The following is a 21,811-nucleotide window of genomic DNA, read 5'->3' as shown; positions in this document are numbered from 1 at the left end:
TCCCCTCCAACCTCCCCAGCCCCATAGATCCCCCCAAAACTCCACAGCCCCCCCCCCCCCCCCGAGTTCCCAGTCCCGCACCCTCCATACCCCCACCCACATCCCCACGCCCCAGGGATGGCTCCTCCATCCCTCCCCTGGGGGGGGGCCCGTCCTGGGTGGGTATTTAAACCCGAGTCAGCAGCACCCGGTCCCCCCCCGCCATGCTCCGTGCCCTGCTGCTACTGGGGGGTCTGGCCCCGGCCCTGCCTGCTGGTGAGTGAGGTCTCCCTCCCCACAGTCCTGCACCCCAACTCCCAGCCCCAGGGAGTGGGACCTGCTTCGGGGTGCAGCTGTCAGCACCCACCGAGACCCTCCACAGGAAGGTCAGGAGCGGCCACCTGAGCCCTGCCACCCAGGGACCCCTGACCCCAAACTGCTCTGCTTCCCCACACAGGTCCCCACTGGGCGTACGAGGGTGAGTGGGGCCCCAGCCCACCCAAGGACCTCTTCCCTGCCTGTCCCTGCGCCCCAGAGCCAAGGCACAGCCCCCTAGAAGGGACTGGGTTGGATGAGTGACAGCTCCTTGAGCCCCCAGCCCCAATCCTGGGCTTCTGGGTCCCCCAAATGGGAGGTTGTTGAATGGGTTGAGGCTCCCACTCCACTTCCACTTTGGGTCACTCAAAAAGGGGAAGGAGATGGATGAGTGACACCCCCCACCCCTCCCCAAGTGCACCCCACCCCCCTCCACTCCTGGCCACTTGGTACCCCAAAAACAGGAGGGGGTTGGATAGATGACACTTCTCCCCCTCCCTCCCCACCCCATGCTCCCCACCCCACTCCCAGACCCCTGGGTCACCCCGAATTGGAAGGAGATGGGTGGGTAACAGCCCCTCCCCCCCCCCTCTTGCTCCTGGACATTTGGGTCCCCCTAAATGGGTGGGGGGGGTTGGATGGCTGCAGCCCCCCCCCCCCCCCCACGTGTCCCCCCTCGCACTCCAATGGTCCCATTGTGCTCCTTTACGTAAGGCTCCGACCTCGCTCCCTCTGCCAAATCCAATTAGGATCCAGCCCCTGCCAAATCCCAGCTAAGCTCCATCCGTCCCGGCGAGCCCACGGGGGCCTCGCAGGTCCTCCCCACCCGCCACAGGCGCAGCTTTGTCCCCGCTCCCTTGGCTGCAAACAATGTCCCGTGGGGATTAACGAGCGCGGTGGGAATGTCACCGGCATCCCCCTCCCGCAGGGGGGGAAGTGAGGCCGCTTTGGGGGGGGGGGGGACGGGGCACATCCACTTCGGGTGGGGACAGGACCGGTTTGGGTGGGAACAGCACCGTTATGGGGGGGAAAAAGGGGATTTTGGGGAGGGGAGGGCAGCTTGGGGGAGAAACTGGGCAGTTGGGTACCATTATGGGGGGAAAAAAGGGCATTTTGAGGAGGGGAGGGCAGCTTGGGGGAGAAACTGGGAAGTTGGGCACCATTATGGGGGAAAAAAGGGCATTCTGGGAAGGGGAGGGCAGTTGGGGGAGAAACTGGGCAGCTGGGCACCATTGTGGGGGTGGAAAAGGGGAAATTTGGGGATGGGAGCTAATTTGGGGGAGAAACTGGGCAGTTGGGCACCATACGAGGGAAAGAAAGAGGCATTTTGGGGAGGGGAGGGCAGTCTGGGGGGGAAACTGGGCAGTTGGGCACCATTATGGGGGGTAAAAAGGGCATTTTGGGGAGGCAGGGGGCAATTTGGGGAGAAACTGGGCAGTTGGGCACCATTATGGGGGGGAAAAGGGCATTTTGGGGAGGGGAGGGCAGTTGGGGGAGAAACTGGGCAGTTTTGGCACCATTATGGAGGTGGGAAAGGGGAAATTTGGGATGGGAGGCAATTTGGGGGAGAAACTGGGTGGTTTGGGTACCAGTATGGGGGGTAAAAAGGGCATTTTGGGGAGGAGAGGGCAGTTGGGGGAGAAACTGGGCAGTTGGGCACCATTGTGGGGGTGGGAAAGGGGAAATTTGGGGATGGGAGGCAATTTAGAGGAGAAACTGGGTGGTTTGGGTACCAGTATGGGGGGGGAAAGGGGCATTTTGGGGAGGGCATTTTGGGGAGAAACTGGGCAGTTAGGCACCGTATGGGGGAAAAAAAGAGCATTTTGGGGAGGGGGCAATTTGGGGGAGAAACTGGGCAGCTGGGCACCATTATGGGGGAAAAAAGAGGCATTTTGGGGAGGGGAGGGCAGTCTGGGGGGGAAACTGGGCAGTTGGGCACCGTTATGGGGGAAAATAGAGGCATTTTGGGGAGGCAGGGGGCAATTTGGGGAGAAACTAAGCGGTTGGGCACCATTATGGGGGGTAAAAAGGGCATTTTGGGGAGGGGAGGGCAGTTGGGGGAGAAACTGGGCAGTTGGGCACCATTGTGGGGGTGGGAAAGGGGAAATTTGGGGATGGGAGGCAATTTAGAGGAGAAACTGGGTGGTTTGGGTACCAGTATGGGGGGGGGGAAAGGGGAAATTGGGGATGGGAGCCAATTTGGGGGAGAAACTGGGCAGTTGGGTACCATTATGGGGGAAAAAAGGACATTTTAGGGAGGGGAGGGCAGTTGAGGGAGAAACTGGACAGTTTTGGCAGCATTATGGAGGTGGGAAAGGGGAAATTTGGGATGGGAGGCAATTTAGAGGAGAAACTGGGTGGTTTGGGTACCATTATGGGGGAAAAAAGGGCATTTTGGGGAGGGGAGGGGGAAATTTGGGGAGAAACTGGGTGGTTGGGCATCATTATGGGGGGGGGAAAGGGCATTTTGGGGAGGGGAGGGCAGTTGGGGGGGAAACTGGGCAGTTTTGGCACCATTGTGGGGGTGGGAAAGGGGAAATTTGGGGATGGGAGGCAATTTAGAGGAGAAACTGGGTGGTTTGGGTACCAGTATGGGGGGGGGGGGGGGAAAGGGGAAATTGGGGATGGGAGCCAATTTGGGGGAGAAACTGGGCAGTTTTGGCAGCATTATAGAGGTGGGAAAGGGGAAATTGGGGATGGGAGGCAATTTAGAGGAGAAACTGGATGGTTTGGGTACCAGTATGGGGGGGGGAAAAGAGCATTTTGGGGAGGGGAGGGCAGCTTGGGGGAGAAACTGGGCAGTTGGGCACCATTATGGGGGAAAAAAGGGCATTTTGGGGAGGCAGGGGGCAATTTGGGGAGAAACTGGGCAGTTGGGCACCATTGTGGGGGTGGGAAAGGGGAAATTTGGGATGGGAGGCAATTTAGAGGAGAAACTGGGTGGTTTGGGTACCATTATGGGGTGGGAAAGGGGAAATTTGGGGATGGGAGGCAATTTGGGGGAGAAACCGGGCAGGTGGGCACCATTATGGAGGGGCAAAAGAGGCGTTTTGGGGAGGCAGGGGGTGGTGGGTGAGGGTGGGGGCGTCTCACGCAGCCTCCTGGTCGTCCCCCCCCCCCCGCCCCGGCCCAGGTCCCCATGGGCAGCAGCACTGGCCCGAGGCTCACCCAGCCTGCGGGGGCCAAGCGCAGTCGCCCATCGACATCCGGACGCGGGGGGCGCAGGCTGACCCCTCGCTGCCGCCCGTGCGCCCCGTGGGCTACCAGCGCCCCGACGCCGCCGGCTTCACCCTTGCCAACAACGGCCACACCGGTCAGCAGCCCCCGGGGGGGGTCTGGGGGGCGGGTCCCTGGGGTCGCAGCCCTGCTGAACCGCCCGCTGTGTGTCCGTGTGTCCCCCCCCCCCGCAGTGGTGCTGGCACTGCCACCGTCCCTGCAGCTGGAGGGGCTGCCCCACGCCTTCGCCGCCGCCCAGCTCCACTTCCACTGGGGGCAGCCTGGGCACAGCGGCGGGGCTGAGCATCTCCTGGATGGGCACCGTGCCCCTGCGGAGGTACGGGGGAGGGGGGGCACAAAAGGGTGGGGGGCACAAAGGAAAGTGGGGACTGGGAGTGGAAAACGGTAAGGAAATGGGTGTGGGGTGGGCAGATGGGGGCAGAAATGGAGCTGGGGGTGGGAGATGGGGGCAGAAATGGGGCTGGGGGTGGGAAATGGGGGCAGAAATGGAGCTGGGGGTGGGAAATGGGGGCAGAAATGGAGCTGGGGGTGGGCAGATGGGGGCAGAAATGGGGCTGGGGGTGGGAAATGGGGGCAGAAATGGGGCTGGGGGTGGGAAATGGGGGCAGAAATGGGGCTGGGGGTGGGAAATGGCCTGAGAGCAGGGCTGGGGGTAGGGAATGGCACAGGACAGGGTGGGAAATGGGTGCAGAAATGGGGCTGGGGGCGGGAAAAGGCCTGGGAGTGGGGCTGAAGGTAAGGAATGGCATAGAATGGGGGGGAAAATGTTTTCAGGAATGGACCTGGGATGGGAAATGTCGTGGGAAATGGGTGGGAAGTGGGTGGGAAGTGGGTGGGAAGTGGGTGGGAAATGGGTGGGAAATGGGTGGGAAGTGGGTGGGAAGTGGGTGGGAAGTGGGAGGGAAATGGGTGGGAAGTGGGTGGGAAATGGGTGGGAAGTGGGTGGGAAGTGGGTGGGAAGTGGGTGGGAAGTGGGTGGGAAGTGGGCCTCGGGGGGCTTGAATGTGATGCAAGAACAGGTGGAGGAAGCAGTCTGGAGGCAGGGGGCAGGTGGCAGGGGGCGGTTGGCAGGGACGGGTGGCAGGGATGGGTGGCAGGGGATGGGTGGCATTGGATGGATGGCAGGGGATGGGTGGCATTGGATGGATGGCAGGGGATGGGTGGCAGAGGATGGGTGGCAGGGGGCGGGTGGCAGGAGATGGGTGGCAGGGGGCGGGTGGCAGGGGACGGGTGGCAGGGGATGGGTGGCAGGGGGCGGGTGGCAAGGGTTGGGTGGCATTGGATAGGTGGCAGGGGATGGGTGGCAGGGGGCGGGTGGCAGGGGATGGGTGGCAGGGGGCGGGTGGCAAGGGTTGGGTGGCATTGGATAGGTGGCAGGGGATGGGTGGCAGGGGGCGGGTGGCAGGGGATGGGTGGCAGGGGGCGGGTGGCAGGGGATGGGTGGCAGGGGATGGGTGGCAGGGGGCGGGTGGCAGGGGATGGGTGGCAGGGGGCGGGTGGCAAGGGTTGGGTGGCATTGGATAGGTGGCAGGGGATGGGTGGCAGGGAACGGGTGGCAGGGGATGGGTGGCAGGGGGTGGGTGGCAGGGGACGGGTGGCAGGATTGGGTCTGGGGGCCGGGCATGGACAAGTGGGGGCCGCTAGCAGAGGCAGGGCGGGAGGGGGGGGTGGAGGGGAGCCCTGCTCTGCCCCCAGCCCGCACCGCGCTGCTGTCCCCGCAGATGCATGTGGTGCACTACGACGCGGAGCACTACAGCGACGCCAGCGAGGCACAGCACCACGCCGGGGGGCTGGCAGTGCTGGGGGTCCTCCTGGAGGTACTGCCCCCCCCCGGACCCCCGAGCCCTGACACTCCTCTTCCCGGCTGCGATGGGCAGCAGCAGGGGCAGGGCAGGAATGGCCTCCCCTGCGCTGGGCACTGCCCCGGTCAGGGTTGGGCTCCTCACTCCCCGAGGGACATCAGGAGCTGGAGCGGGGCCAGAGGAGGCAAACGGAGCTGGGGAAGGGTCTGCAGAGCTCCTGTGAGGTGTTCAGCATGGAGGAGGCTGAAGGAGACCTCCTGGGTCTCTACAGCTGCCTGAGAGGAGGCTGGAGCCAGGCAGGGCTTGGGCTCCTCTGCCCAGGAACGGGGGACAGGGCAAGAGGAAATGTCCTCAGGTCGCCCCAGGCAGGTTCGGGGTGGCCACGAAGAACAATTTCTGTCCCTTGAGGCTTGCCCAGGCCTGGCCCAAGCTGCCTGGGGGCAGTGGTGGAGTCCCCATCCCCGGCGAGGTTTGAGCATCCTGGGGAGGGGGTGCTGAGAGCCCTGTTTGGGGGTGCTGAGAGCCCTGTTTGGGGGTGCTGAGGACTCTGGGGGTGCTGAGAGCCCTGTTTGGGGGTGCTGAGGGCTCTGTTTGGGGGTGCTGAGGGCTCTGTTTGGGGGTGCTGAGGGCCCTGTTTGGGGGTGCTGAGAGCCCTGTTTGGGGGTGCTGAGGACTCTGTTTGGGGGTGCTGAGGGCTCTGTTTGGGGGTGCTGAGGGCCCTGTTTGGGGGTGCTGAGAGCCCTGTTTGGGGGTGCTGAGGACTCTGTTTGGGGGTGCTGAGGGCTCTGTTTGGGGGTGCTGAGGGCTCTGTTTGGGGGTGCTGAGAGCCCTGTTTGGGGGTGCTGAGGACTCTGTTTGGGGGTGCTGAGGGCTCTGTTTGGGGGTGCTGAGAGCTCTGTTTGGGGGTGCTGAGGGCCCTGTTTGGGGGTGCTGAGGGCCCTGTTTGGGGGTGCTGAGGACTCTGTTTGGGGGTGCTGAGAGCTCTGTTTGGGGGTGCTGAGGGCTCTGTTTGGGGGTGCTGAGGGCCCTGTTTGGGGGTGCTGAGGACTCTGTTTGGAGGTGCTGAGGGCTCTGTTTGGGGGTGCTGAGGACCCTGTTTGGGGGTGCTGAGGACTCTGTTTGGGGGTGCTGAGGGCTCTGTTTGGGGGTGCTGAGAGCCCTGTTTGGGGGTGCTGAGGGCTCTGTTTGGGGGTGCTGAGAGCCCTGTTTGGGGGTGCTGAGGGCTCTGTTTGGGGGTGCTGAGGGCCCTGGTTGGGGGTGCTGAGGACTCTGTTTGGAGGTGCTGAGGGCTCTGTTTGGGGGTGCTGAGGACCCTGTTTGGGGGTGCTGAGGGCTCTGTTTGGAGGTGCTGAGAGCCCTGTTTGGGGGTGCTGAGGGCTCTGTTTGGGGGTGCTGAGAGCCCTGTTTGGGGGTGCTGAGGGCTCTGTTTGGGGGTGATGAGGGCTCTGTCTGGGGTGCTGAGAGCCCTGTTTGGGGGTGCTGAGAGCTCTGTTTGGGGGTGCTGAGGGCCCTGTTTGGAGGTGCTGAGAGCTCTGTTTGGGGGTGCTGAGGGCTCTGTTTGGGGGTGCTGAGGGCTCTGTTTGGGGGTGCTGAGGGCCCTGTTTGGGGGTGCTGAGGACTCTGTTTGGAGGTGCTGAGGGCTCTGTTTGGGGGTGCTGAGGACCCTGTTTGGGGGTGCTGAGGACTCTGTTTGGGGGTGCTGAGGGCTCTGTTTGGGGGTGCTGAGAGCCCTGTTTGGGGGTGCTGAGGGCTCTGTTTGGGGGTGCTGAGAGCCCTGTTTGGGGGTGCTGAGGGCTCTGTTTGGGGGTGCTGAGGGCCCTGTTTGGGGGTGCTGAGGGCTCGGGTTGGAGGTGCTGAGGGCTCTGTTTGGGGGTGCTGAGGACCCTGTTTGGGGGTGCTGAGGGCTCTGTTTGGAGGTGCTGAGAGCCCTGTTTGGGGGTGCTGAGAGCCCTGTTTGGGGGTGCTGAGGGCTCTGTTTGGGGGTGCTGAGGGCTCTGTCTGGGGTGCTGAGAGCCCGGTTTGGGGGTGCTGAGAGCTCTGTTTGGGGGTGCTGAGAGCTCTGTTTGGGGGTGCTGAGGGCTCTGTTTGGAGGTGCTGAGGGCCCTGTTTGGGAGTGCTGAGAGCTTTGTTTGGGGGTGCTGAGGGCCCTGTTTGGGGGTGCTGAGGGCCCTGTTTGGAGGTGCTGAGAGCCCTGTTTGGGGGTGCTGAGAGCTCTGTTTGGGGGTGCTGAGGGCTCTGTTTGGGGGTGCTGAGGGCTCTGTTTGGGGGTGCTGAGAGCCCTGTTTGGGGGTGCTGAGGGCTCTGTTTGGGGGTGCTGAGGGCTCTGTCTGGGGTGCTGAGAGCCCTGTTTGGGGGTGCTGAGAGCTCTGTTTGGGGGTGCTGAGAGCTCTGTTTGGGGGTGCTGAGGGCTCTGTTTGGAGGTGCTGAGGGCCCTGTTTGGGAGTGCTGAGAGCTTTGTTTGGGGGTGCTGAGGGCTCTGTTTGGGGGTGCTGAGGGCTCTGTTTGGAGGTGCTGAGAGCTCTGTTTGGGGGTGCTGAGGGCTCTGTTTGGGGGTGCTGAGGGCTCTGTTTGGGGGTGCTGAGGGCCCTGTTTGGGGGTGCTGAGGACTCTGTTTGGAGGTGCTGAGGGCTCTGTTTGGGGGTGCTGAGAGCTCTGTTTGGGGGTGCTGAGGGCTCTGTTTGGAGGTGCTGAGGGCCCTGTTTGGGAGTGCTGAGGGCTCTGTCTGGGGTGCTGAGAGCCCTGTTTGGGGGTGCTGAGGACTCTGTTTGGAGGTGCTGAGGGCTCTGTTTGGAGGTGCTGAGAGCTCTGTTTGGGGGTGCTGAGGGCTCTGTTTGGAGGTGCTGAGGGCCCTGTTTGGGAGTGCTGAGAGCTTTGTTTGGGGGTGCTGAGGGCCCTGTTTGGGGGTGCTGAGGGCCCTGTTTGGGGGTGCTGAGAGCTCTGTTTAGGGGTGCTGAGGGCTCTGTTTGGGGGTGCTGAGAGCCCTGTTTGGGGGTGCCCTGGCAGGGGTTGGTCTCTTCCAGCCCAAACCATTCCACCCCTCAATGATTTCCTCTTCCCCCCTAGGTGGGCTCTGACCCCCACCCTGCCTACGACAACATCCTGAGGCACCTCGGCAGCATCACCTACGCTGGTGAGCCCCGGCGGGGAGGGGCTGCTTGGGCTGCCAGCAGGGCAGGCAGAGCACAGCAGGGTTGCAGGGACCCCACGGTCCTCCCCCTGTGCCACCCAACCTCTCCCACCCCCCCACCCCCCCCCAGGGCAGAGCACCTCCATCCCCTCCTTCAGCATCCAGGACCTGCTGCCGCCGCGCCTCGACCTCTACTACCGCTACAACGGCTCCCTCACCACCCCCCCCTGCCTGCAGAGCGTCCTCTGGACTGTCTTCCAGCAGCCTGTCCGCATCAGCCTGGCACAGGTAAGCCACACCTCGGGGTGAGCACCCCCCCGGCTGCGGGGGCAGCCTGACCGCTCCCCTCCCCCGTCCCGTTTCAGCTGGAGCAGCTCCAGGGAGCTCTTTATGCCACGGCAGAGGCAGAGGCTGAGCCCCAGCACCTGGTGGCCAATTTTCGGGCTCCCCAGGAGCTCAACCAGCGCCAAGTGCTGTCCTCCTTCCCCAGGGGTAAGAGCTGGCTTGGGAGGGGTGGTATTGGAAATGCTCCCCCCAGGACCCCCCCAAATGCCTCCTGGAGCCCCGGGTGGGTGCCAAGCAAAGGTGCTGAGCTGCTTCTCTTCCCTTGCAGAGCCTGAGGGGTACTCAACAGGTATGGCCCAGCTGGGAACCGGGGGGAGGGCAGGAGCTGGGAACTGGGGGGGAGGGCAGGAGCTGGGAACTGGGGGGAGGGCAGGAGCTGGGAACTGGGGGGAGGGCAGGAGCTGGGAGCCGGGGGGAGGGCAGGAGCTGGGAACTGGGGGGAGGGCAGGAGCTGGGAACCGGGGGGAGGGCAGGAGCTGGGAACCGGGGGGAGGGCAGGAGCTGGGAACTGGGGGGAGGGCAGGAGCTGGGAACTGGGGGGGGTCACCTCCCATCCGCGGCGCCTCTGAGTCCTCCGTGGTGTCCCCCCCCAGGGGAAATCGTTGCCATCACCTTCGGCGCTGTGGCCTCCTGCCTCCTCCTCGCCCTTGCTGTCCACTTCGTGGCCAAGAGGATGCGGTGAGGGGGCCCCCACGCGGGGCAGGGACCCCGGACCCACTCGAATCAGCTCCCACCTCAGCCCCCCCCCCTCCACCTGCTCAGGGTTAGGTCACCTTCACCTCAGCCCCCCCCCCCCCCGTGCCAGAGTGAGGACACAGCAGCAGGAAGTTGTCTTCAAAGCCTCCACTCGTGCCCGTGGTGCCCCCCGACCCTGAACCCCCTCCCCCCTTGAACCCCCTTCCTCTACCCTCTCCTGCCCACCTCCTCCTCATCCTCTTGCCTGCCTCACTGGAAATAAAGCCCCTGCCCCATCCCACTGCTCTGCTGGCTTAGTGCTGCAGAGGGAACTGGCCTGGGGGGGGCTTTTGGGATGGGTCCTGTCAGCCCCAACCTGGGAGCTCCCTTCCCAAAGCTGGGAAAGGGACTGGGAGCCAGATGGAGTCCGGGGAAGCCCAGCCCCGTCCCCACCCCCGTCCCCACGGCAGCAGCCAGCTCGGTGCCACAGTGCCCATGGCAGCAGCCAGCTCGGTGCCCACGGCAGCAGCCAGCTCGGTGCCCATGGCAGCAGCCAGCTCGGTGCCCACGGCAGCAGCCAGCTCGGTGCCACAGTGCCCACGGCAGCAGCCAGCTCGGTGCCCACAGCAGCAGCCAGCTCGGTGCCCACGGCAGCAGCCAGCTCGGTGCCACAGTGCCCACGGCAGCAGCCAGCTCGGTGCCCACAGCAGCAGCCAGCTCGGTGCCACAGTGCCCACGGCAGCAGCCAGCTCGGTGCCACAGTGCCCACGGCAGCAGCCAGCTCGGTGCCCACGGCAGCAGCCAGCTCGGTGCCCATGGCAGCAGCCAGCTCGGTGCCACATGGCGAGGGCAGCAGCCAGCTCGGTGCCACAGTGCCCACAGAAGCAGCCAGCTCTGTGCCCACGGCAGCAGCCAGCTCGGTGCCACAGTGCCCACGGCAGCAGCCAGCTCGGTGCCACATGGCGAGGGCAGCAGCCAGCTCGGTGCCCACGGCAGCAGCCAGCTCAGTGCCCATGGCAGCAGCCAGCTCGGTGCCCACGGCAGCAGCCAGCTCAGTGCCCATGGCAGCAGCCAGCTCGGTGCCCACGGCAGCAGCCAGCTCGGTGCCACAGTGCCCATGGCAGCAGCCAGCTCGGTGCCCACGGCAGCAGCCAGCTCGGTGCCACAGTGCCCACGGCAGCAGCCAGCTCGGTGCCCATGGCAGCAGCCAGCTCGGTGCCCATGGCAGCAGCCAGCTCGGTGCCCACGGCAGCAGCCAGCTCAGTGCCCATGGCAGCAGCCAGCTCGGTGCCCACGGCAGCAGCCAGCTCGGTGCCACATGGCGAGGGCAGCAGCCAGCTCGGTGCCCACGGCAGCAGCCAGCTCAGTGCCCACGGCAGCAGCCAGCTCAGTGCCCATGGCAGCAGCCAGCTCGGTGCCCACGGCAGCAGCCAGCTCAGTGCCCACGGCAGCAGCCAGCTCGGTGCCACATGGCGAGGGCAGCAGCCAGCTCGGTGCCCACGGCAGCAGCCAGCTCGGTGCCCACGGCAGCAGCCAGCTCAGTGCCCATGGCAGCAGCCAGCTCGGTGCCCACGGCTCTGTTAAAAGGGTTTTACTCTCAGTCAAAAAAATAATTTACCCCCCCCCCCCCAAGTCACACAGCAGGATAAGGACCCTCCCCCCCCCCCCCCCCCCCGCCCCAGCCAACACCCAGCACTGGGGTGGGGCCCGCGGAAAGGGGAGGGACACCCCCGGGGGAGGTAAAACAAGTGAGGAAAGCGTGGGGGGGTCCTGCCCCGAGCTCAGCTGCTCCGCAGGGCACCCAGCCCCACTCCTGCCCTCCCACACTCAGCCCAGCAGGAGTCCAGTCCAACAAAGGTCATGGGAAGGGGGTCCACAGGCCCCCCCACAAGTCCCCTCTGAAGTGGGACAGGACACAGAGGCCCCCCCCGTGGTGTCCCGGGGGGGCTGAGCCGGGCGGCAGCGGAGGCGCAGGTCAGCGGCGTGACCTTGGCAGCTGCCGAGAAGAGGGCACTTGGGCACGCCGGAGGTGGCACAGGCAGGGCCACGGCAGCTGCTCAGTCCTCCAAAGGCACCTGCAGTGCTGAGTACATCATCACTCTGCTGTCGTCCTCCTGCTTACCTGGGGGCAGGGGGGAGCAGGGTTGTGCTGGGGGTGGGGGCCTGCTCCAGCCCCTCTTAGCGCCAGGAGACGCAGCCCAGGCAGGACCCCTCTGCCCCCACCCCAGCAGCCCCTGCACCCATGGCACACAGCCCTCCACCACCTCCCCAGGGGGCAAAGAGCCACCAGAAGAGCCCCCCCGAGCCCTGCCCAGGCCTCCCCCTTACAGGAGAGGCACTTGAGGATGTTGTGGAAGGAGCCCCCGGCGGTGACGAAGGCCCAGAGGCCCATGCAGAGGGTGATGATGAAGATGGGGACCAAGCTGGCTTCATACCAGGGGTTCAGGAACGTCTGGGGGAGGACAGGGAAGGCAGCGTTAGAAACAGTCATGGGGGGAAGGGGGAGGCTCTGAGCTGAGCCAGGCCTGGCTGCAGCTCCTGCCCAGCCTGTTCCCCCCCAGGAGCTGGGGGGACAATGCCCTGTCCCACCCCTGAGCATGCCCCAGGAGGCTGCCCAAGAGGGCTGCCACCTGCCCCATGGCTCAGGGCAAGTGATTCCGGGAGCCTCAGGCAGCAGCAGGTGTCTCTGTGTCCCCTCACTGCACCAGAGGGGGCTCTGGTGACAGCCAAGGCTGAGGCTGCTCTGCTCCAGGCACAGCTCTGGGGAGAGCTCTGATGTGTCACTGGGCCCTGGTGAGGCCACAGCTGGAATCCTGCAGTCAGGTTTGGGCTCTTCTCTCTCTGAAGAGGAGACTGAGGAGCTGGAGCAGGTCCAGACAAGGGCAACAAAGCTGGGGAGGGGTCTGGAGAACAGGGCTGGAGAGGAGCAGCTGAGGGTGTTCAGCCTGGAGGAGAATGAGTGAAGAGTTCATAGCCCTCTGCAGCTTCCTGGGAGGAGGCTGGAACCAGGTGGGGATTTGGCTCTTCTCCCAGGGGACAAGACAAGAGGCAGAGGCCTTCTGCTGGCCACCAGGAACAATTTTTGCCCGTTGAGGCTTGGCCAGGCCTGGCCCAGGCTGCCCAGGGCCGTGGTGGAGCCTCCATCTCCAGAGGGGTTTCCAAGCGATGGAGATGTAGTGCTGAGGGCCATGGGTTGGTTGTGACTTGGCAGTGGCAGGGTGAGGCTTGGGGACTGGATGATCTCAGAGGTCTCAGTGACCAAACTCACCAGCCCCGAGGTCAGGAGGTGAGTGGCAACCACCAGCCCCAGGCACCAGTAGCGCTGCCGCTCGCAGGCGTCGAAGAAAATCACCCCCCAGAAGGTGTGGAGCAGGACGAGAGCCATGGTGAGGAATGCTGCAGGGAGAGAGACACAAACCCCCTCCAGGCTCCTGCACCACCTCCCTCCTCACCTCGGCAAAGGATCAGGCTGCAGCTCTCCAGGCTCCAGAACTGAGGACACCCTCAGCAGGTCTGCAGGTGGCACCAAGCTGTGTGGCACAGTCGACTTGCCCCAGAGGGCAGGGATCCATCCAGAGGGACCTGGGCAGGCTGCAGAGCTGTGCCCAAGCCAAGCTCAGGGCATTCAGCCAGGCCAAGTGGAAGGTCCTGCAGCTGGGTGGGTGCAGCCCCAAGCACAGCTCCAGGCTGGGTGGGGAATGGCTGAGAGCAGCCCTGAGGAACAGCCCCTGGGGGTCTGGGCTGATGCAAAGCTCCACAGGAGCCTGCAGGGTGAGTGCAGCCCAGACACAACCCTGTGCTGGCTGCAGCCAGAGCAGTGTGGGCACAGGGCAAGGGAGGGGATTGTGCCCCTTGGCTCTGCTCTCCTCAGCCCCCACCTGCAGCCCTGGGGGCAGCTCTGGAGCCCCCAGCACAAGCAGGACATGGAAGTGTTGGAGCCAGCCCAGAGGAGGCCACCAAGATGCTGAGAGGGCTGCAGCAGCTCTGCTCTGAGCACAGGCTGAGAGAGTTGGGGCTGTGCAGGCTGGAGAGGAGAAGGCTTCCAGGAGCCCTTGGAGTGGCCTGGCAGGGTCTGCAGGGGGCTGCAGGAGGGCTGGGGAGGGACTGTTGAGAGGGGCTGGGAATGAGAGGAGGAGGAGGAGGACTGGGTTTGAAGTGGCAGAGTGGAGATTGAAAGTGGATGTGAGGAAGCTGTTTGCAGTGAGGGTGGTGAGAGCCTGGGCACAGGCTGAGGGTGGTGAGAGCCTGGCACAGGTTGAGGGGGGTGAGAGCCTGGCACAGGTTTCCCAGGGTGGTTGTGGAGCACAGAAGCACCCAATGTGATCTTTGATCACATTGGGTGCTTCTGTGCTCCACAACCTCCCTGGAGGTGTTACAGGACCAGGCTGGACGAGGCCTTGAGTGACCTGTTCTAGTGGGAGGTGTCCCTGCCTGTGGCAGGGTGGTTGGAGCTGGATGAGCACTGAGGTCCCTTCCAGCCTAACCCACTCTCTGATTCGATGATCCTCACCAGAGGTGATGAAGTAGTAGGGAGAATCCCCATGGATCCCAACGATCCCTGGCCCGATGGAGTCCACCAGGATGTTAATGATGGAGAAGACTCCACTGATGATGCCAAAGGACAGGCCTGAGACTGTGGAGAGAGAAAGAACTAAGCCATGAGGTGACCACAGCCCTGCTGATTCCACCATCAGCCCCAAAAATCAACCCAGGGAATGGTGGGAGAGTGAGAGAAAGAGTTGGGAATGCTGTGTTGGCCTGGTGGGCTCCTTGCCACCTCTACTGGGCTGATTCCCAAGCATCCCAGTGCCAGGCAGGCACAGAGGAGCTGGTGGCCACAACCCCAAGCAGTGCTACAGGCTGGGGAAGGAGTGGCTGAGAGCAGGCAGGCAGAGAGGGCCCTGGGGGTGCTGGCTGGCAGCTGAACAGGAACCAGCAGTGTGGCCAGGGGGCCAAGAAGGGCAATGGCATCCTGGGCTGGCTGAGGAGCAGTGTGGGCAGCAGGAGCAGGGAGGTTCTTGTGCCCCTGTGCTCAGCACTGCTCAGGCCACCCCTGGAGTGCTGTGCCCAGTTCTGGGCTCCTGCATTGCAGAGAGCTGCTGAGGGGCTGGCAGGTGCCCAGAGCAGGGCAGCAAGGCTGGGGAGGGGCCTGGGGCACAGCCCTGTGAGGAGAGGCTGAGGGAGCTGGGGGGGTGCAGCCTGGCACAGAGGAGGCTCAGGGCAGAGCTGATTGCTGCCTGCAACTACCTGAAGGTAGAGCACTGCTGCCAGGCAGCCAGGGCCAGAAGAAGGGCACAGTGCCTCAAGCTGTGCCAGGGCAGGCTCAGGCTGGATGTGAGGAGGAAGCTGTTGGCAGAGAGTGATTGGCACTGGGATGGGCTGCCCAGGGAGGGAGGTGGTGGAGTGCCCATGGCTGGAGGTGTTTAAGAGGAGGCTGCAGGAGGCACTCAGTGCCAGGGATTAGTTCATCAGAAGCTGTTAGGTGAGAGGTTGGACTTGAGGATCTCCGAGATCTTTCTGAGCTGCTTCACTGTGATTCTGTGACCCCAGGACTGGGCTCTCATTCCCAAGCATTCCACTGCCAGGCAGCCTGAGGGGAGCGCCCCCTGCTGGCAGTGCCGGGGGTGGCAGGGCAGGAACACCTCCTGCTGGCAGCCGTGGAGGGGGGCAGGGAGGGGAGCACCCCCTGCTGGCAGTCTTGAGGGACAGTGTGGGGAGTGCTTCCTGCTGGCAGCCCAGGGAGGTGGTAGGGAGGGAGTGCCCCCTGCTGGCAGGCTGGGAGGTCGGGGGGGCAGGGAGGGGAGCACTCCCTGCTGGCAGCCCAGGGGGGGTGGGGGTAGAGGTGGGGAGCGCCCCCTGCTGGCCGCCTGGGGGGGGGGTAGGGAGCATCCCCTGCTGGCCGCCCGGGGGGGGTAGGGAGCATCCCCTGCTGGCAGCTTGGGGGGGGGGTAGGGGTAGGGAGCATCCCCTGCTGGCAGCCCGGGGCGGGGGGGTAGGGGTGGGGAGGGCCCCCTGCTGGCCGCCCGGGGGAGGGTAGGGAGTGTCCCCTGCTGGCAGCTTGGGGGGGGTAGGGGTGGGGAGCACCCCCTGCTGGCTGCCCGGGGGGTGGGGGGGGTGGGGAGCGCCCCCTGCTGGCTGCCCGGGGGAGGGGGGTAGGGGTGGGGAGCGCCCCCTGCTGGCTGCCCGGGGGAGGGGGGTAGGGGTGGGGAGCGCCCCCTGCTGGCAGCCCGGGGGGGGTGGTAGGAAGTGAGTGCCCCCTGCTGGCAGCCCGGGGGGTAGGGGTGGGGAGCGCCCCCTGCTGGCCGCCCGGGGGGTAGGGGTGGGGGGGGGGAGCGCCCCCTGCTGGCCGCCCGGGGGAGAGGGGTGGGGGTGGGGAGCGCCCCCTGCTGGCCGCCCGGGGGAGAGGGGTGGGGGTGGGGAGCGCCCCCTGCTGGCCGCCCGGGGGAGAGGGGTGGGGGTGGGGAGCGCCCCCTGCTGGCCGCCCGGGGGAGAGGGGTGGGGGTGGGGAGCGCCCCCTGCTGGCAGCTTGGGGGGGGTAGGGGTGGGGAGCACCCCCTGCTGGCCGCCCGGGGGGGGTGTGTGTGTGTGTGGGGAGCGCCCCCTGCTGGCCGCCCGGGGGCTGGGCGGTGCTCACCGTACGCCATCTGCCGCAGGGACAGGGGGGAGCGCCCATCCTCGCTGAGCAGCGCCAGCCCTTCGTCAGCCTTCCTGCTCGGGGGGAGAGAAGCCTCAGGGCAAGGACCAGGGGAGGGGATTCAGCCCACGGGAAGAGGAGGGTCAGAAATGAGCCCAGGGGCAGCAGGAGCAGATCCCTCCCAGGAGCTAACTGCAGTACTCTGTGAGCTTCCCCTGGGGGGAACACAGCTGCCGGAGCAGGGTGGACAGCAGGGACAGGGAAGGGATTTTCCCCCTGGGCTTGGCACCGGTGGGGCCACACCACTCAAATTCTGGGGGCAGTTTTGGGCCCCTCACACCAAGGAGGACATAGGGAAGAGTCTGGAGGACAAGGAGAAGGGACTGAGGGACATGGGATGGGTCAGCCTCGAGAAGAGGAGGCTCAGTAAGACCTTCTGGCTCTCTACAACTCCCTGAAAGGAGGCTGCAGCCAGGGCAGGTCTCTCCTGCTTAGTAACAAGGGTCAGGAAAAGAGGAAATGGCCTCAAGTTGCCCCAGGGGAGGTTTGGATTGGCCACGAGGAACAATTTCTGTCCCCTGAGGGTTGCCAAGGCCTGGCCCAGGCTGCCCAGGGCAGTGGTGGAGTCCCCATGCCTGGAGGGGTTTCAAAGCTGTGGAGCTGTGGTGCTGAGGGCTTGGTCATGACCTGGCAGTGCTGGGCTAAGGGCTGGACTCCATCTGCAAGATCTCTTCCAACTGAAACCATTCCATGATGGTTCTACAGCAGAACAGGTCACCTGCCCCCATGCAGCTCCTCTGGGACAGGTTCTTACTTCAGCAGCTTGAAGTAGGCAAATCTGAAAGCCTCCTGCAGCAGGACAGAGACAGCAGCCCCGAAGATGAGGAGCCCATACTGCAGCCTGGCATCCTCCCTGTCACTGAGGTGCACTGCAATGAACCAGATGAGAGAGGCCAGCAGCAGTGACACCAGCCAGAAGAAGGCCCTGGAGAAGAGAGCAATACAAAGGTCACAGCAGGGAGCTCAGAAGCATGCAGCAAACGTGGGCTGAGCTCTTCAGGTGCTTCCCCTGGGCTCCAGGTGGCTCCCTCACAGGCTGCCCAGGCACTGTGGCAGGAAGAGGGCATGGGAAGGAAGTGGAAAAGCAAACAGATCAGGCAGCCCCAAAGCTTCCTTCCTCAAGGGCTGCGAGGAACAGAGAAGGGCCAAGAGGATGAGCAGAGGGCTGGAGCTGCTCTGCTGAGAGGAGAGACTGAGGCAGTTGGGGCTGCTCAGGCTGGAGAGGAGAAGGCTCCCAGGTGACCTTACTGTGGCCTTGCAGCATCTTAAGGGGGGTACAAGAAAGTTGGGGAGGGACTTTTTAGGCTGTCAGGGAGTGATAGGAGTGAGGGGAATGGAGCAAAGCTGGAAATGGGGAGAGTCAGCCTGGAGGTTAGGAAGAAGTTCTGCAGCATGAGGGTGGTGAGAGCCTGGAAGGGGTTGCCCAGGGAGGTGGTGGAAGCCTCATCCCTGGAGGTGTTCAAGGCCAGGCTGGCTGAGGCTGTGGACAGCCTGAGCTGGTGTGAGGTGTCCCTGCCCAGGGCAGGGGGGGTGGAACTGGATGGTCCTTGTGGTCCCTCCCAGCCCTGACTGATTCTATGATTCTAACTGCTCAGAGGAAAGCTGCTCTGCTGTGAGGCAGGGACACAGCCAGCTCACAGCTGCTCCTCTCCCCAGGCACCCAACTACCCCCCCAGTTATACCCAAAAGCCCATCCAGAAGCCCTTTTGTACCTCAAAAACGCCTTCAGGCCCCTTTTGACAGCCAAATAAACCCCTCAACGAGTCCTTTTCCATCCCAAAAACCTTCCAGGAGTCCCACCCCAAGCCCCCAGAAGAATCACAGAATTGTTAAGGCTGGAGAAGGTCTCCAGGATCACCCAACCCAACTCCAACCCAGCACATGGCACCACACAGTGCCATGCCTACAGCTCTGCGGATGGGGACTCCACCACCTCCCTGGGCAGTGTCCCAAAGCTTCTGCACTCAGCTCTGCTCACTGACCCCTGACACTGAGAAACCTGCATGGGGAATGGCTGAGAGCAGCCCTGAGGAACAGCCCCTGGGGGTCTGGGCTGAGGCAAAGCTCCACAGGAGCCTGCAGGGTGAGTGCAGCCCAGACACAACCCTGTGCTGGCTGCAGCCAGAGCAGTGTGGGCACAGGGCAAGGGAGGGCATTGTGCCCCTTGGCTCTGCTCTCCTCAGCCCCCACCTGCAGCCCTGGGGGCAGCTCTGGAGTCCCCAGCACAAGGCTGGGAAATGAAGCTGAGCATCTGAGAGCAGGGGACAGGGCTGACCTCATGGCACCTCAGTGTCAAAGTCACAGTCGTGGTGCAAGCCCCAGCAGTGTTGGGATGCTTGGAGCATCCCTGGGATCACAGACAGGCAATAGGGGAGGGGGTTGAGAGATGGCATTGGCTTGGAAGGGACCCTCCAAAGTCGTTTTGTTCAAGCCCCTCCCTGCACTCAGCAGGGAAACCTCCAACTGGGTAGGGTTCTGCAGCCCCCAGCACAAGCAGCACATGGAAGTGTTGGAGCCAGCCCAGAGGAGGCCACCAAGATGCTGAGAGGGCTGCAGCAGCTCTGCTCTGAGCACAGGCTGAGAGAGTTGGGGCTGTGCAGGCTGGAGAGGAGAAGGCTTCCAGGAGCCCTTGGAGTGGCCTGGCAGGGTCTGAAGGGTGGTGAGAGCCTGGGCACAGGGTGAGGGTGGTGAGAGCCTGGGCACAGGTTTCCCAGGGTGGTTGTGGAGCACAGAAGCACCCAACGTGATCGAAGATCACGTTGGGTGCTTCTGTGCTCCACAACCACCCTGGAGGTGCTCAGGACCAGGCTGGATGAGGCCTTGAGTGACCTATTCCCGTGGGACCTGTCCCTGCCCATGTCCCAGGCTGAGCTCTGAGCTCCCTTCCGACCTAACCCACGCTGCGATCCTGCTCTCTCAGTGCTCTCTGCCTCCCCAACCACCCAACCGCTTCCATCCTCTCCCTCCCTACCTCTGCTCCAGGACACTGAGACCTCCCCCCCCAAGGGCCCCCTCAGCCTCCCCCTCCCTACCAGAACCCCCGGAACGGACCTCAAGCCCTGCCCCGAGGCCCCTCCTGCCCCGCTCCCGCTGCCCCCGGGCTCACCCCGCCACCAGCACGATGACTCGCAGCGGTTCCGCCGCCACCGTGAGCAGGACGAGCGCCAGGGCCGGCCCGAAGGCGATCCCGGCCAGGCCGAAGAAGACAGCGGCGCCCATGGCGGTGGGGCGGGGCCGGAAGGGGCGGGGCCGAGCGGAGAACGCCCCCGGGGAGGGGTTGGGTGGAGTCCGCAGCGCCCCCTGGCGGCAGGGAGGGCTCAGTGCGCAGCCAGCCCCGGGAGCAGCGCAGCGGCGGGAGAGGGGAGCCGCTTCGTGCCCCCAGGTGCCTGCAGCGGTCACTCTACAGTAAAAAACACCTTCAGGGACATCTCTGAACCCCAAACCTCCTCCCCAGGGCATCTCTTTGCACCCCCAAAGCTCTCCAGAGAGCCCCTTGGCAGAGCAGTGGGGGAGGGGGAGCCACTTCGTGCCCCCCAGGTGCCTCCAGCAGTCACTCTGCAGTAAAAAACACCTTCAGGGACATCTCTGGACCCCAAACCTCCTCCCCAGGGTGTCCCTTTGCACCCCCAAAGCTCTCCAGAGAGCCCCTTTGCAGAGCAGTGGGGGAGGGGGGAGCCTCTTTGTACCCCCCAGGTGTCTCCAGCAGTCACTCTACAGTAAAAAACACCTTCAGGGACATCTTTGGACCCCAAACCTCCTCCCCAGGGTGTCCCTTTGCACCCCCAAACCTCTCCAAAGAGCCCCTTTGCAACCCCTGGAGTGCCCACGGGCTCCACTCTGCAGCCCCAAATGACACCCACGGAGCCTGCCCTGGAGCCACTTTGCACCCACGGAACAGCCCAGGAAATAGCTCTGCACCCCCAAAGCCCCTCCAGGGAGCACTGCTGTGCCCCCAAACCCAGCCAGGAGCCCTTTTGCCCCCCACCAGAGTGTGACCTGGAGCCACTTTGCACTCCCAATCCCCCTCCAGGAGCCTCTCTGCACCCCCAAAACCCCTTCCAAGGGTCCCCTTGCACCCCACAAAGCCTCTCTGCAGGCAGGTGGCTGTGAGCTGTGCCACATCCAGGGGCCTGGGGGCATTGTCTGGGCTGGGCACAGGCTGGGCACTGCTCTCCATCAGCTCAGGCCACCTCCAGAGGGCAAAGTTCTTTATTTCATCCTCTGTCGTGGGGGTCCCCCAGCGGCACTGGGGGCTGGGGACATGGAGGGGACACACCCTGGGCATGAGGCTGCCAGCCTGTGCCAGATGCAGCTCATGGCCTCGGTCGTGCTGGGGTGGAGAAGTCCAAGTGGGCATAGGTCAGCTGTGCCTGTGGGTGGCAATGGCATCAGAGGCTCCCCCTGCCCCCCAAATCTCCCCACAGTGCCAACGTCCTGGAGCAGAGGGGCACTGCCTGCTGGCTGCCAGCATGGCCTCACCTCCTCCTCCTGCAGCCTGGCTGGCATCAGGGTGTGGAGCTGGTGGCCTGGAGGGGGCAGAGCTGGGGAGATGTGTCCCCAGGGTGGTGACTGGGAGATGGAGAGGATGGAGAGATAGTGGGGGTGGGGAGGGCCCAGAGCTAGAGGAGGCCTGGGAATGGAGGGGTCCAGGGAGGTTGGAGCAGGGAGAGGAAGGATGGAGTGGGAGAGAGGAATAGCAGGGCTGGAGAGAGCTGGGGAGAGAGGGAAGAGGAGCAGGGGTGGGAGGGGGTGAGGAGTGGAGGGGCCTGGGAATGGAGAGGGCTCAGGGATGAAGGGGAACTGGAGATGAAGAGGAAATGAGGGTGGGGGAGTCCGAGGGAGATGGAGAGGACACTGGGGAAGAGCAGGGGGCATAGTGGGGTGCCACCCCCACCTGTGCCCACTCCTTACCCGTGGCTGTGGGGCGCTGGAGGCAGCAGACACTGAGGCAGAGGCTGAGCAGCAGCAGCAGCCCCAGCCCGACCAGGACCCAGGTGCCAGGGCTCATGCAGCTGTCTGGGAGGAGAAGGTTGTCTCGGCCCCCTGTGCCCCCAGCACCCCTCTGCCCTGGGGTCAAGCCATGCCCAGCTCCCCACTTCCCCCAGGGCTGGCCCAGTCTCGGGGGGGTCCCCACACTCACCTGTGCCCCTGTGCAGCTTCATCCTCCTGCGGACAGGGGTCCCCGAGGCACTGAACCACACCTCACAGAGCCACTGCCCCCCCTCAGAGGTGCCCATGGGGCTGAGGAGTGGCCCCACACTGCCCCTCGGCCCCAGCACCACCCTGGATCCCCCTGGCCAGGAGATGACCACAGGGCCAGCAGTGGCACCCACGACACAGAACAGGCTGGGGGGGACCTGGGGGGCCTGGGGGGCTGCAAAGAAGGGAAAGGAGGGAGTGGAAAGGATGGAGAGGATGGAGGGAAAGGAGGGGATTAAGGGGAAGGAGGGAATGGGGAGGATGGAGAGGATGGAGGGAAAGGAGGGATTAAGGGGAAGGAGGGAATGGGGAGGATGGAGAGGATGGAGGGAATGGAGAGGATTAAGGGGAAGGTGGGAATGGGGAGGATGGAGGGAAAGGAGGGGATTAAGGGGAAGGAGGGAATGGAGAGGATGGAGGGAAAGGAGGGGATTAAGG

General features: G+C 64.4%; 2 protein-coding genes across 4 annotated transcripts; one reads left to right on the top strand and one right to left on the bottom strand.

Annotated features, from left to right (window-relative positions):
• Positions 1 to 122: 122 nt before the first annotated feature.
• On the top strand, positions 123 to 9,781 carry CA14 (carbonic anhydrase 14). Of its 2 annotated transcripts, XM_064175973.1 has the most exons (10): positions 123 to 255; positions 437 to 457; positions 3,428 to 3,607; positions 3,705 to 3,847; positions 5,253 to 5,348; positions 8,397 to 8,463; positions 8,591 to 8,748; positions 8,826 to 8,952; positions 9,074 to 9,094; positions 9,399 to 9,570. In XM_064175973.1, exons 1-10 carry the CDS (start codon positions 204 to 206, stop codon positions 9,485 to 9,487), a joined length of 954 nt encoding a protein of 317 aa, XP_064032043.1. In that variant the 5' UTR covers positions 123 to 203; the 3' UTR covers positions 9,488 to 9,570. The 2 variants fall into 2 exon arrangements, with proteins under 2 accessions (XP_064032043.1, XP_064032040.1); XM_064175970.1 differs by lacking the exon at positions 8,826 to 8,952 and having other exon boundaries at positions 9,399 to 9,781.
• A 1,459-nt stretch (positions 9,782 to 11,240) lies between these two features.
• APH1A (aph-1 homolog A, gamma-secretase subunit) lies at positions 11,241 to 19,434 on the bottom strand. 2 transcript variants are annotated; one of them, XM_064175978.1, is made up of 7 exons: positions 19,281 to 19,434; positions 16,929 to 17,099; positions 16,115 to 16,188; positions 13,991 to 14,113; positions 12,749 to 12,876; positions 11,809 to 11,932; positions 11,241 to 11,602 (listed from the first exon to the last, which is right to left on the bottom strand). In XM_064175978.1, exons 1-7 carry the CDS (start codon positions 19,391 to 19,393, stop codon positions 11,538 to 11,540), a joined length of 798 nt encoding a protein of 265 aa, XP_064032048.1. In that variant the 5' UTR covers positions 19,394 to 19,434; the 3' UTR covers positions 11,241 to 11,537. The 2 variants fall into 2 exon arrangements, with proteins under 2 accessions (XP_064032048.1, XP_064032049.1); XM_064175979.1 differs by lacking the exon at positions 16,929 to 17,099 and having other exon boundaries at positions 19,281 to 19,433.
• Positions 19,435 to 21,811: the final 2,377 nt, after the last annotated feature.

The sequence above is a fragment of the Pogoniulus pusillus genome, chromosome 43, assembly GCF_015220805.1.
Source record: "Pogoniulus pusillus isolate bPogPus1 chromosome 43, bPogPus1.pri, whole genome shotgun sequence".
Taxonomy (NCBI): Eukaryota; Metazoa; Chordata; class Aves; order Piciformes; family Lybiidae; genus Pogoniulus; species Pogoniulus pusillus.
Note: the sequence above shows the minus strand (reverse complement) of the source record. Positions and strands in the feature narration are given on the sequence as shown.

Bases quoted from the DNA above. Each gene is read 5' to 3' on its own strand.
- CA14 (XM_064175970.1), top strand. From the start codon at position 204: ATGCTCCGTGCCCTGCTGCTACTGGGGGGTCTGGCCCCGGCCCTGCCT. The intron at 8,464-8,590 runs GTGAGCCCCGGC...ACCCCCCCCCAG, and splicing joins CGGCAGCATCACCTACGCTG to GGCAGAGCACCTCCATCCCC. The intron at 8,749-9,073 runs GTAAGCCACACC...CTTCCCTTGCAG, and splicing joins TCCGCATCAGCCTGGCACAG to AGCCTGAGGGGTACTCAACA.
- APH1A (XM_064175978.1), bottom strand. From the start codon at position 19,393: ATGGGCGCCGCTGTCTTCTTCGGCCTGGCCGGGATCGCCTTCGGGCCG. The intron at 17,100-19,280 runs GTGAGCCCGGGG...TCTCTTCTCCAG, and splicing joins GTCATCGTGCTGGTGGCGGG to GGCCTTCTTCTGGCTGGTGT. The intron at 12,877-13,990 runs GTGAGGATCATC...CTCTCCCTGCAG, and splicing joins CTACTACTTCATCACCTCTG to CATTCCTCACCATGGCTCTC.